Source organism: Sebastes umbrosus, chromosome 9 (genome assembly GCF_015220745.1).
Source record: "Sebastes umbrosus isolate fSebUmb1 chromosome 9, fSebUmb1.pri, whole genome shotgun sequence".
NCBI lineage: Eukaryota > Metazoa > Chordata > Actinopteri > Perciformes > Sebastidae > Sebastes > Sebastes umbrosus.
In genome coordinates, this window is record NC_051277.1 from 12,540,290 (window position 1) to 12,554,400 (window position 14,111).

A 14,111-nucleotide genomic window follows, 5' to 3' on the forward strand; every position below is an offset into this window, starting at 1 on the left:
TGGCAAAACAACAAAAGAGTGCATTCTCAGGTGCTTTATTGCTGTTGTTAGTGGTGTTGATTACAAGGTCTGGATAATGGACAATTACAGGAAAATGTGACTTTAGGAACGTTAGCCACATGTGATGTGCATGAGGAGAACAGGAGCACGGTGCTGTGTTTTAATTCAGTCATATATCATGAAGCACATTGTTTTCAAAGACAGGTGAACAATAGTGGAAGAAACAATGTGAATGTTTGGTTTCACAGGTATGTTTTCCCAAGGTTTTTATGGTTTTTACAACAATGACTGGGAAGTATTCCATGAATCTAACCGCACACACAAACATCTAGTGGTTATCTTCTGGCCTTCAGGAGGTGGGAAGAGAAAAAGAAGACGAGTCCAGGCTCCAGGCTTCTGTCCTCAAGGAGGTTTTTGGTGTCCGTTGATCGGGCTCCCTGCCTGAGGACAGAAAAATAAACTGTAAGTGAAGATGGCCAAAGACAATAAACATAAAGTGTGTGCAAGAAGGGAAATCAGAGAGAGAAATGCCTTCAGGAGAAATGTCCGAGTAAGTGATGGCAGGTCAAAAGGCATCTAGATATCACGGTTAAAACTGGGCTTAATTTGGCTGTGTATGTTTTTTAGAGTTTAGGTTGCATAATTGTTGTTAGTAAGTGGGTTATAATCAGTGGGCAACCTCCGGGTCTGAAAAGTGAAGCCAATGCTGAAGTGCCTTAAACTGTCATTCTTTCTAATATCCAGCAGGGGGCGACTCATCTGGTTGCAAAAAGAAGTCTGATAGTATAGAAGTTTATGAGAAAATGAGCCTACTTCTCACTTGATTTATTACCTCAGTAAACATTGTAAACATGAGTTTATGGTCTCAATCGCTAGTTTCAAGTCTTCTTCAATACAGCATGATGTTCATTTAGTAAATTATGGTCCCATTTAGAGTCAAATAGACCATAAAGCAGGGGATGCTTTAGGGCGTGACTACCTTGTGATTGACAGGTCGTTACCACGGCGTTGTCCGGTCTGGGAGTTGTCCTTGTTTTTGTCATAAAACTTTAACCCTTTCACAGTGTGTTTTCAGTTCATAAAAGTTAATTGTAACATTTTTGGTCACCTAAAAATGTCTTATTCAGCATTTGGTTGTACTTAGCTTCACCCTCTCGTGTCACTTCTGGTTGCAAAAAACAAAGATGGCGACGTCATAGTAGCTCTTCTCTGAACCTTCTCAATTTTTTCTACATATTTTAATTAATGAGGACATCAGACTGAACTTGCAAATTCAAGATGAGATCTCACCATCATAGAGTTTACCTTTTTGATTTTTTTCTGAAATGTGCTTGTGGAATGTGTGAAAACGCTTAATATATTTATAATGTTTTTATTGTTCAACACAGGCCATTTCAGTAGAGACATTAAATATGACAATAGAATAGAAATAATGTTGTATTACTTTTGTATTGCACTTTGTAGGTGGACGTTTTACTGGCGTCCTGTAGTCGCTTTCAGTCCAAAATGGCGGAGGCGTAGCTCTGCTGACTTTCACTTCTTGGCAATATACATTTTTTGCCTATATCCTCTTTTACTTGCTGAACCACTAATCCCCCCAACAAGTGTGTAAATGCTTCCATTTCCCTGGATTTCATTTTAGGAATCACACCAACGCCAACTAAGAGCGATACTCATGTCTACTAAGCCATTATTTGAGATACTAAGTCATTATTTTTGAGATACTATTAACTATGTTATCACTTCATTTCGCTGTGGGTAAATGCTTCCATTTTCCTGCATTTAATTCCAGTAACCACACCAGCAACTAGGAACGATACTCATGTCTACAGAGTGCGAATCTACAGTTATATAAATCATGTCAGAGCTGGTGATGTGTTTTATCATGGTTGTTTCCTCTCTGTCTCCGGCGGTCCCCGCTCCTCCAGCTATATTTCCTCCCTCTCTCAGCTCTGCAGAAAAAAAAAGCATCATCTGCACTCAATCAGAATAATTATACTAAGAAATGCAGCGCAGAGCCTGTGAGAGGTGAGGGGAATGAAGCACAGAGGCTATTGGCAATCGCCTCCCTGCAGTCGTTATTAGTCATCCCTCTGCTGCTTTGGAAGAGGACCCGGACGGCTTGGGAAGAGGCCATGTGCAGCCGACAGACAGACAGACAGAGAGAGAAAAGGCCTGACGTGACTCCGGTGCCCAGAAAGCATCAGCAATCTCTCAAGGCTTTGGCAGCGCTGCAGCTCCTCCTCTGGCACACCAGTATCGGCCTTATGTTCTGTCTGTCAGGCTTCCTCTTAGCCACGGATTTTAAAAACACTGAGCGTCACTCTGAAGATGTGGGAGCTTTTAAAAATCCCAAGCGAAACACCTTTTGGTTTCTTCACCATAAAAGTGTTTGACGTCCTGTCAGGATTTGTGAACGCTTCCTGGAGCAGCTCTTTGTGGGACATTGTGGGGTTCCTGTTTGATTGCAAAACAGCTTTGCAATCAAAAGTTCCTCAAAGCCCTCTAACTTTTTATAAAGCATGAGACAGACAGAAAAAATAAAACACTGATTAGACTCCAGTGCCCATGAAGTATCGGTTTTATGAACGTTCTGGCAGCCCTACAAGTCCACAGGGGACTGGCAGCCGTCTTCAGATGACTATCTGTGTTTTGAATTTCTAATTTCTCCCCTGAGATCTGCACTTGTATCTGATCCAGGGCTTTTAAAAGACTCAACTGGTCACTCTAAAGTAGAAGATCTTTTCTATAATCCAAAGGCAGCGTCGCACCTAAGCCCTAAAAGATGAATTAATAAACCTTCCATCAGAGGTACTATCATTATACTGTATAAAGACTAGGGCTGTCAAAGTTAATGCGATAATAACCTGTAAATGCAAATTTGTTTTAACGCCACTAATTTCTTTAACGCAATCGATCTTTCAGAGGTTGTAAAGGGCTCAGCTTTGAAAATACTGGTATCATATGAAATTAGAAAACCTAAGGAATCCATTGTCATACTAGCTTGTAGTGAAGGAGGCTAAATAATGCTCCAAACTTGCGCTAAGTTTTGGCGGGGAAAAAACTGGCATGGCCATATTCAAAGGGGTCCATTGACCTTTGACCTCAAGATGGGTATGGGTACCCACGAGTCTCCCCTTTACAGACATGCCCACTTTATGATAATCACATGCAGTTTTGCGGCAAGTCATAGTCAAGTCAACACACTGACACACTGACAGCTGTTGTTGCCTGTTGGGCTGCAGTTTGTTATGATTTGAGCATTTTTTATGCTAAATGCAGTACCTGTGAGGGTTTCTGGACAATATTTGTCATTGTTTTATATTGTTAATTGATTTCCATTAATAAATATACAGTATACATACATTTGCATAAAGCAGCATATTTGCCAATCAGACAGTTTTTAAACATGCAAACAGTTTAGCCAGATTGTCTTATTTTCTTTTTCTTTTCAAGCAAAACCGAAGTGTTATTAATAATCCCTCATTGTATGGGAAATCTTGTCTGAAGGTTTGTTTTTCTTGTTTCTTGTGCAGATGTTGCTGCACTCCTGATCGCCGTAACGAACTTCGTGAGTACAATATTATTATTACTGATGGAAATAATTGACAAAAACTACAAAAATAAGTTGTAACATTAATATAATAATAATAATAATTGTTTTTAAGGCACCTAGTTTTTATTGAAAATTGTAGATTTTCAAAAAGTTTAAAGTGTTTTTCACCCATTGTTATGCCCTCAACATTGGTTTTTCCAGCTAAAAAAAGACACTCATCATCCCTGTTTAATGTAACGTAAGTAAGTAAAGACCTTTGCAACGAGAAAAGGTGATAAAATGTTTCAGTAATTCAAACACAAGAGAAACATGGAGTGAAACACAAACAAGCTGCTGATTATGCACCCTTCCTCCTTATAAGTTATACTCAATGAATAGTTAAACTGCAGAAGTTTGAGAACAATTGTTTTTCTAAAATCTAATTTGTACCCAGATTTTTTTTTTATAACAACTATAATAAGGAGCCCTATTCATAGTTGGCTTATGTGCCCCCTTGTGGCTTTTGGGTGATACAGTAATGTCTTCCACTGATCATTCTCGCTCCTCGTCTCTCCGACGCTGCTGAAAGCTCTATGGAGTCGTATGTCCTTGTTAAAACACTAAGCAGACAGACAAAATAAAGCACTGATGAGACGCCAATGCCCATGAGGGTTCGGAGTTTTTCGAAAATCCTGGCATCACAACAAACCCACAGCGGACTGGCAGCTGTACCCAGATGGATATTAACCCTGAGTTTTGGGATTTCTAAGATTTCTCCCTCGAGATCGGAACTTCGATCCCGAGATTTTTAAACACTGAACTGATCACTTTAAAGATACTGCTCCCTTCTAAAAATCTGAACAAACTGAATAGCAAATAACAGTAAAATAAAGTTAAATCATCCTGGAGGAGGTGGCTGTCCTCTCCAGAAAAATGGACAGAAATGGTTGATTTTTTTGGAACAGTTTAAAACATCCAACCATTTTTTTTGTGAAACGCAACATTGACATGTCATCACCTTTGACAAGATTTATATGGCGAACTTGTGAGCAAGCAGTTGTTTATTTACACATCCAGCAGGTAATATTTTCATTCATTTGGAGTCGTGTTTGTGTTCATATGATAAATGTAAATCCAATATTCACTCTTGTTTTTGCTCAGTTTTTGGTCTCCATCAACTCCTGAGGGTCTCGTTATACTCCACTGTGTTCACCAGCTATCTCTAACTGTGCATGACTGCTGTTTGCTGCTGAACATGTAGGGAACAGTCAGTGACTTTTTTTTATTTTTTCACTGAAAACAGCTTCCTGCTGTGGTCGAAAATGACGCTATGAGAGCAGTGAGAGTGAACCAAAACTGTAACGTGGCAGCCGGACAACACTGAGCTGAAACTCACTATAAAGCTCCGTAAAGTGCTGGAGATTCAGGAGGTTCATCACTGCCAGTGACCCCTTTCACATTGTTTTTACATCGTCATTTGAAATATTGTTATTATTAAAATATCGATAATTGCCGCTTTAATGTTCAGTAGAAATGTGAAGTTCATACACCTCCGGAAAAACTCTTACGAAGGAGGTCGGGGTGGATGGATGGGTGCACAAAACGACTAAAAGATACTCTCTGTGTGCGTTCGTTCTTCTTTAAGGAACATTCTGCGGTTATTGAGTGATTGCATAAAGGCTTTCAAGCTGAACCAGTGATGAGACGCAGTACCCATGAAGTTTCAGAGCTCTGGCTGAATGACAACCCCTGTAGGGACTGGCAGTCACGCCCAGACGAATATTAGCCCTGTTTTTTTGTTTTTGGATGTCTTCTATTTCAGTCCCCAGATCAGTTCTTGTCTTTTGATCCAAGTGTTTTAATACAGAAGTGGTTGCTTTTAAAGTAAAGGTTCATCTGAGGGTAAAATACAAAGAGACAACAAGCAATTGGAGTCTACAACTATTTTGATAATCGATTAATAGTTTTAGGTCATTTTTCCAGTGGAAATGTCATTCATTTTCTGGTTCTAACTTCTCAAATGTGAGGATTTGATGCTTTTCTTTGTCATGTATGATAGTAAACAGAATATTTTGGGGTTTTGCACTGTTATTCCAACATGATCTCACGGGAGGGCGCATAAATAGCACGTCATTTTAAGGACATTCCGTGTGTCATAATAACGCATTTTAGTTTGTGTGTCATTTCACGCCGTGGGGGTTAATTGTTACCGTGAAACCGTTGAAGTAAGGTTTAGGCAACAAAACCATTTAATTAGGTTTAGGAAAAACATCATGATTGGGCTTGAAAGTTGAAACTTACAGTATATAAAAACGTCACTATTTTGAAGTTACGCTAACTTCAAAATAACTCAACAACACTTTGGGACATGAACACCGGTCTCCTGGTTGAAAGTCCTATTTTGGACCCATCCACATCCCCTCCCACCAACCATAAGCAGTCTCCCTCACTTTTTATTATTCGCCACTAGTTCTGAGCGTAGCATATTCACGCAGATGCGTTTCGATTACAGTCAGTACAGACTACATGCCATGAAATGAAGCAAGAACGTCGTTGTCATTGCATGCAAAATTACTTACAAATTGCATTTGGCGCAACGTATTCTCATACAACGGTTCGTTATTCCTAATTTTTTGTGCGTTTTCCTACGAATGTCCAGCAACATGTGACCCCCGTTTCAATTTCCGCTCCAGTCTTTTCAAAATAAACTTCCGTCTTCAACAAAACTACTTAGTCAGGTTTAGGAAAAGATCGTGGTTTGGGTTAAAATAACTCTGGAAGTGGCATAATTTAAGTACGGAAGTTACGTGACAAATAAATCAACGTTGACTTCCAGGACACGAGACACAAACAGCGGTCTCCTGCGTAAAAGTGCGGTATTTTCTGACTCACCAAGACCTCCTGGTTCACAATGTTGTGGATTACAAATTAATTTTGTGGGATATATACGAATTACAGTACAGTGTAGGTATAGCTACAAACAGTGTATGAGAACACCCTGTTTAGTGAGGATATTCCAATGAAACAAGCAATTTGAATACATCATCTTGTCTGTGGGAAATTCCAGTATTTTCTAACATTTTATAGACAAAACAATAAAACAAATGAATAATTGAGAAGGTAACAGACACATTATTCAATAATGGAAATAATCATTAGAGTGCTGAACCATTATGGCTCCATGACTGGTTGCCAAAGAGCTTTCAGTACCTCAAAGCCTCTTTACTTTAAACAGTCTACAGAAAAAACACTCTTAGCCACCCCTGTTCAAGACGTACTTCTAATTTCTGGAAGAACTCACAGCACAGCAACTCCTCCAGGGATTGGCAACCATACTCAGATGAATATTAGCCCTCCCTAATAAATCTGTAATATTTCACCCCAGAGGTTTGCTCGTGTCTCCCGCACAAAGATTTCAAAACGCTGAACCGATGAACTCTGACATGTAGAACATTTCTTAAACACATGATGCGATTTTTAGCCATGAAGCATACATCAATTAAGAAGTGGTACCTGGTTAAAGAGCTCCTTATACAGCATGTTTGACTTCTCCACCTGAGCCTCCAGGTCAGCAACTGCTTCTGCATCCCACGATGTTATACTGCTTCAAAAGAAAGGCAGGTTAGACGTTAGGTTGGAGTATGTAGGAGTGGGAAATGTATAAAAATGATAGGAGATGAAGAGGAATTTTGTTTTCTTTATTTAATGTCCGTGGGAGGGTTTTTAAAATACTCCAGAGCTGATTTCTGGCAACAGATGTTCAGCTTCATCGCAGTGATACGTTTACTGTATGTTGCATCTATCGGTCTGTATGCGGCCTTACCCGTCACAGCATTTAGTGTCCTGTAGAGGACAGAGGACGCTCTGTGTGGGACTGTCATCATGTAAACTCTTCTTCAGTTTCTCTGCCTTCTTTTTCAACAAGACGACCTGTTGCAGAAGAGCATCTCTCTCCTCCATCAGGGTGTCTTTGAATCTGTAGAAAAAAGTTTGTTGACGCACAGTTAGTGGGTGATTCTGCATCTCAAGTACACTCCACTGTTCTTCATATACAATGTACAACATACAGTGGGTGAGTGTCTAATTAAAAGAAGAAGTAATATAAGGCCTGGCTACATATGGAGGTCTGTAGAGTTCCCAGAGATCAGATTAACATCCTTTACTAGCAAGAAACAGGGCTCAAAGGGCTGTATTTTCTGCAGCAGGTTTAGTTTTAGTTTTTATATATTTAGTTTTAGTGTCAGAGTTTGAGGGTGTTTATTATCCTAATTATGAAAGTTGGCTTTCAGGGCTTTTAATGTACTTTGAGGGCACAAATGAAAGTTGTTTACATCAGCTCTTGTGTATGTAGACGCTGTGTGTGTGATTGTAAAAGTTCAGGGAGAAAATACTAGTGGTGCCACAGTTCGATTTTTATTGCGTTTTATGGGTCACGCTTTTGGTTCAGTTTGTTTTGGAAATTTTGCACAGAAAAATAACACAACCATTCCCAATGTGTTTGAACTCCAAAATATATAAATTAGGGCTGTCAAAGTTAATGCGATAATAACACGTTAACACAAATTCATTTTAACACCACTATTCTTTAACACATTAATGCAACTTGTGATTTTTAGGTTGTAGCAGGCTCAGTTTTAAAACTAGAGTGAAGATACTGGTATCATATGAAACTATGTTATACTAGCTTGTCGTGAAGGAGGTTAAATAACGCTCCAAACTTACGCTAAATTTTGGCGAAGAAAACCTGGCAAGGCCATTTTCAAAGGGTCCCTTGACCTCTGACCTCCAGATGTGTGAATTAAAATGGGTTCTATGGGTACCCATGAGTCTCCTCTTTACAGACATAACCACTTTATGATAATCACATGCAGTTTGGGGTAAGTCATAGTCAAGTCAGCACACTGACACACTGACAGCTGTTGTTGCCTGTTGGGCTGCAGTTTGCCATGTTATGATTTGAGCATATTTTTTTATGCTAAATGCAGTACCTGTGAGGGTTTCTGGACAATATTTTCAATTGTTTTGTGTTGTTAATTGATTGCCAATGATAAATATATACATACATTTGCATAAAGCAGCATATTTGTCCACTCCCATGTTGATAGTATTAAATGTTTGACAAATCTCCCTTTAAGGTACATTCTGAACAGATAAAAAATGTGTGATTAATCTGATCAATCACGATTAACTATGGGCAATCATGAGTTTTAATTACGATTAAATGTTTTAATCCTATCCCTAGAAAATACCCACCTCTTGACACAACACATCCAGTAGCGCTGTTGCTGACAGAGCCACTCAAACTGCTCTGCTGTCCCCTGTAGTTTCCTCAGACTCCCCTCGTTCTCCTGCTGCAGCTCCCTCACCTCAAACACAAGACAGCATCACTTTATATTTTCAACCAGGATGTGATTGAGACAACAAGAAAGCAGGGAATAATGATTGTCTGGGCTTAGATCAGGAAAAAAAGACTCTTGAACTCGGTTGCGTCATCTGGAAAGATGAGGGAACGCAACAGGGTCGAACTTAATCTCCCCGACTCCCAGGACTTTCACAATAATTCACTGACTTTATCCTCTGCAAATAAATGTTCTCATTAAGTGTTTCTCTGACAGGGCGGTCTGTTGTTTCGTTCTGCGTCTCGTCCGAGAGATAGCCGTAGAGCTGGATTGTTTGCTGTTTGATGGACTGGTTGAAACTGAGGCCAGGAAGGGAGTGAGTCTTTGAAGCCAGGCGTAAATAAAAAAAAACCTTGACAGTGTGTAGGAATGTTTCACTAATGCCCAGACTCAACACACATTAATACGAAACTAAGGCCAGAAAAACAAAATCTGAATTAGTGCGTTCTCTCGGGTGGTTGTAGTTTTTCAAATTTTGGCCACAGAACATAAATTTGAACCTTGAAGTTTTACGTTTCATGAAATTAATTATTCAAAATCCAGCAGCAGAGTTGTTATTCTCTGGTTTTAACTGGCACGCTGACCTGACCAGCCTGAGAACAGTGTTAAACCACTACGTGTGATTGGGGGGAGCTGGCAGTGGGACGATGTTGTGCTGCATTATTTCTGGAGGAGTTGGCTGTAAGCTTGACAACGAGAAATACTCCACATTCATTATAAAAACCATTAAAAGTTCATTACTTATCTATTTATGCTCAAGCAGAAAAAGACCAAAGCAGTGTTGAACAACATGTTTAATCCTGACATCTGCTGGACAAAAGTCACATTACAACCACTGACCTTTATATTGTGTTACAGTAGATGCTGGTTAGTATTTAAAGGTTTGGTTTGATGCTGATTAATAATCTCACTAAAGACGGGTCATGTAAATACAAAAATTCATTCATTAGTCATATCTTATTAATATACATTGAAATTGCACAGGGATTTTGTCATACATGTTCGCTTTTTGTTTAATTTTATAATGAATATGCTGTGTACTTGAACCAAAGACAATTGTTGTCATGTTGTGATGGACAATAACATTTTGATTTTAGTTTCTTCATGTAACTGAAAAATAGAAATTACTATTCTGCTCTTTGCATCAGCATTGTTAGTGTTTATACATTTTATAGACCAAACGATTAAGCGATTAATCAAGAAAATAACCAGCAGATTAATTGATAATGAATGAAAATGAACATACAGAAAACAATGAATGTAATGGATCCACAGTGCAGAAGTGTTTTATGCTTCAGGAGTCGTTTAAGAAGTTTCTTTGGAGGTTTTGATTCATTTTGACTCTTTCTTTGCTTTGACTCTGTTCATTCACAGAAAAAACCTTGACATTACTTTTAGTGTTACTTTAGCTCTTACAGGCAAAGCTGCAAGAACTGACTTGTTACCCACAGACCCAAAACGTGGCAGAGCTGCATTTACGTCTGTACGTTTCTGTTCCCTTACCTCCTTCTGATGAGCGGAGCGTAAATCCATCAGCTTCTCTGTCAGAGTTTGGTTGGTGTCTTGAAGCTCCTCCAGCACCGCTGTCTTACTGTTGGAGACAAATAGGCGGATTGAAATGAGAAGAAACGTTATTTCTATCACTTTACTTCTTATATTTACTAGTCATTGGTTAAAATGACTGAAATGACAAAGTAGTAGCATGAAGATGTTTCATTTAAAGGCCTTTAAGTCTAATTTTGAATATAATATGACTGCTTGGTGCTCATAGGGCTCTTAAATGAAATAATGTTCCTTATATGTCAGTGTTTTTCAAGGTGTTTCTTCCACAGATCTGTCTATTCATCTGGATTTCTATTCTCAACCCTCCATGGGTCCTTGCTGCTCTCTCACAGACAAGCAAATGAAATTTCACGATTGTATCAGTGCATTTACTGTATAAGAGTCAATAAGAATTTTATAGGGAAATGTAAAAAGAAAATGTAAATATGAACCTCTCTGCTAATGTAAAGATTTCTTTCATCTCCTTGACTTGTGGAATCATGATAACGTATTCTGACACTAAGCCAACTCTCCACGGGGATTTAAAGTCAGCAGATTTAGGCACGGCGCTGCATTTCTGCTGACTTTAAATTCGCAGGTCCGAACTCGTTGTTTTCATTCAGTCTTGAGACAACACAGTCAACGACAGTTTGAGATGAAGCTGTTCTCTGTGGGTTTGCAGAGCAGCTGGTGACAGCTTCACTTGGCTTCAGTTTGCTGGAGATGGTAATCAAACGTTTTATTAATTTAAATGTTTCTTTTCTTAGTCCACACCCTTATCTGGGTTAATGTTTGTTTTTTATATTGTGTTCGGTTTTAACAGCTGGGTGGAACATGGAGGAATGTGTTCAAATCAAACCATCAACAATTCAACATGGTTAACGAAAACAAGGACGTTACCACAACCGTTTTTTCAGGTATTTCCTTCACAACTCAGAGCTGTGACCGGTCCTCGTCTGAAGCACAGTGAGGGTTTGTGCTCAAGCTTTATCTGAAAACTCGTGCACATCATACACTGTATATAAGAAGTGGACGTAGTCACCGTGACGTCTCCCATTGGTTTGTGGACTACGGTTTTGAAGCCTTGAGTTCTGCGTTGTGGCCGTCGCTAAGTAGCCAAATTAAGTACAACCGAACGCTGAACAAGACATTTTTAGGCGACCAAAATGTTACAATTAAGTTTCATGAACTGAAAACACACTGTGAAAGGGTTGAAGTTCTAAGGCGAAAACACGGACAACTCCCAGACCCGACAACGCCCTAAAGCATCCCCTGCTTTATGGTCTATTTGACTCTAAATGGGACCATAATTTACTAAATGAACATCATGCTGTATTGAAGAAGACTTGAAACTAGTGATTGAGACCATAAACTCATGTCTCATTTTCTCATAGACTTCTACACAATCAGACTTCTTTTGGCAACCAGAGGAGTCGCCCCCTGCTGGTTATTAGAAAGAATGCAAGTTTAAGACACTTCAGCATTGGCTTCACTTTTCAGACCCGGAGGTTAGTGGTGCACATTTATATTAGTATCACCATCATTGATGCACAACAAGTGGATATAAAGCACAAAGTTAAGACCACCCACTCAAAGTGATTATCACCAATATTAACAAAAACTGCAAAACTGTTATAGTAGAATATAAATTTTGGAAAAGATCTAATTTGCTTCAGTCTTACGACACTATTCAGCTGGGCTGCAACTAAATAATATTAACTAATCAGTTAATTATTTTTTCAAATAATTATTTAGTCTATAAAATCAGAAAACGTGAAACCTACCTGCGCAGCTCTGCCTGCAGGCTCTCCATCAGCGCAGCTCTGCGCTGGGCCTCAACGCGCAGCCCCTTCTGGAGGCCCTCTGCCACCACAACTCTGTGTTGGGCCTCGGCGTGCAGCTCCTCCACCAGGCCCTCCAGTTTCCCCTCGGAGCTCTGCAGGCAAAACAGCTCCGAGCCGACCTGCCGCAGCAGCTCTGCGTCCCGGGTGCTCGCCTCCGCCAGCAGGACCACGCGCTTCTGCAGCAAGTCCACCAGGTCCTGCAGGAGATAGCATGTAAATAATCTATACTAACTCACATACCTGTTTGCAGCATGTTTTTACACATTTTTATGTCTCTTTTTGTTCTATTTTTACTACTTTATCAACTTTTTTATAGAGTGCATTTTGGTTTTCTTTTTCAGATCTTCATCTCATCTGATCCAGATGCTCTCATAAAGGTACATGCACCCAAACAAGGACAAAATATTCATAAATGTTACGTATTAACTATGCATATTAACCTCATATTACTCCGTGCTTCCTTACCTTAAAGATCTCATCGCATTATCATCTTGTACAAACTGTACAAGTGATAATCAAACACACCTATAGGTGAAAGAGTTTGTGACAAGCCCAAACCTGACGTTATATCAAATCTGTGTGAGTCACACTCTCCAAATCTCTAACAAATACCATCTAGACCAGCTGCTCATTTATTACTGTGAAGTAGGGATAACTCTTAGAGGTCGAAAGGTAAAAACTGGGACAAGGAAGAAGAAGAGAAAAACTACTGCAACCTATTTCTGCAGCACTAAATTAGGTTTTCTCTAGTCTTTGCTTTTTTTCCTGGCCTCTAAAAGTATTGAAATAAAGCAGTCAGAAAAGAATAAAATCTCTCTTTAGTTAAACTTCTCAAAGCTTTATGCAACCCATGTTGACAAGGAGCCAAAAACCCCCAAAAGGTTGGTAACCAGTGCCAAACCCTCTGCATTTACAGTATGTTAACACTGGCACTTACTGGTGGCCTGATTCCAGTGTAATTTCAGTAATTGCAGCATAGGTGGCCGGCTGGTATGGTCATGGCTATGTGCATTTAAATTATGGGATTGTAATGAGGTTAAACACTACACGGTTAAATTACACAATTTTTAAAAAATCACTTAATTGGACAGCAGTTGGCCTTCAGGTAAGTATTTTCTAACAAGACTGTAATTGCTATACCAACGCTTGAGATTAAGAGCTGAATGTTGTTTTAGGAATCGGGATTTGGTGAAAGAAGTCGCTCATTGTGAAGAATTATCAGCTAACTCTGAAGATTTTTTAGCCTTTTGGAACTAATAGTTTTGGTTTTACGGCACATTTACTGTGTGGTTCATTCCCAACAGAAGCTTGATGCTTTTTCAGCAAATAAAGCTCTGTACGCTACCGTTCCAGCACCAAACAGCAGACAATATTAGGTGAAAAAGTGGAACATTAGCAGTTAAGGAGCCTGTGCGCAGTTGGGTGAAGTTTGCCCTTAAATTTTCATCTAAAAATGAGTTGCATAAAATCACCTTAAGGATTTCCTTAGTATGTTTGTACCCTTGTTTGCCCTTAGCTACTTAAGTATTCCTTTATGCATTGCTAGAAGGTCCTTAGTAACCATTTTCCTCAGAACATTTTAAGGGACCCATACAAGTCTGTTAAAAGATACGATATTCCTTTATTAGTCCCACAGTGGGGAAATGTGCAGTGTACAGCAGCAAAGGGGATAGTGCAAAAAACAAGATGCATCAGCTAACACAGTAAAAAAAAGAGCTAAACAAAGTGTAACAAAATATGAACCATTTAAATAGAAGGAAGTATAAAAATAGGACCAGTATATACAGTATT

At 39.3% G+C, this 14,111-nt stretch overlaps 1 protein-coding gene across 2 annotated transcripts in view; it reads right to left on the reverse strand.

Annotated features, from left to right (window-relative positions):
* The window catches only part of LOC119494589 (protein Daple), a 17,133-nt gene continuing 3,022 nt past the window's right edge, over positions 1–14,111 (reverse strand). Inside the window, exons 3-8 of one of the 2 annotated variants that reach the window (XM_037780581.1) lie at positions 12,261–12,517; positions 10,438–10,525; positions 8,789–8,901; positions 7,359–7,511; positions 7,049–7,139; positions 1–441 (exon numbers count right to left, since the gene is read on the reverse strand). In XM_037780581.1, the coding sequence (XP_037636509.1) occupies positions 403–441; positions 7,049–7,139; positions 7,359–7,511; positions 8,789–8,901; positions 10,438–10,525; positions 12,261–12,517 (741 nt within the window). In that variant the 3' untranslated portion in view covers positions 1–402. The remainder of the gene's footprint in view (positions 442–7,048; positions 7,140–7,358; positions 7,512–8,788; positions 8,902–10,437; positions 10,526–12,260; positions 12,518–14,111) is intronic. The other variant, XM_037780582.1, reaches the window with a different exon arrangement.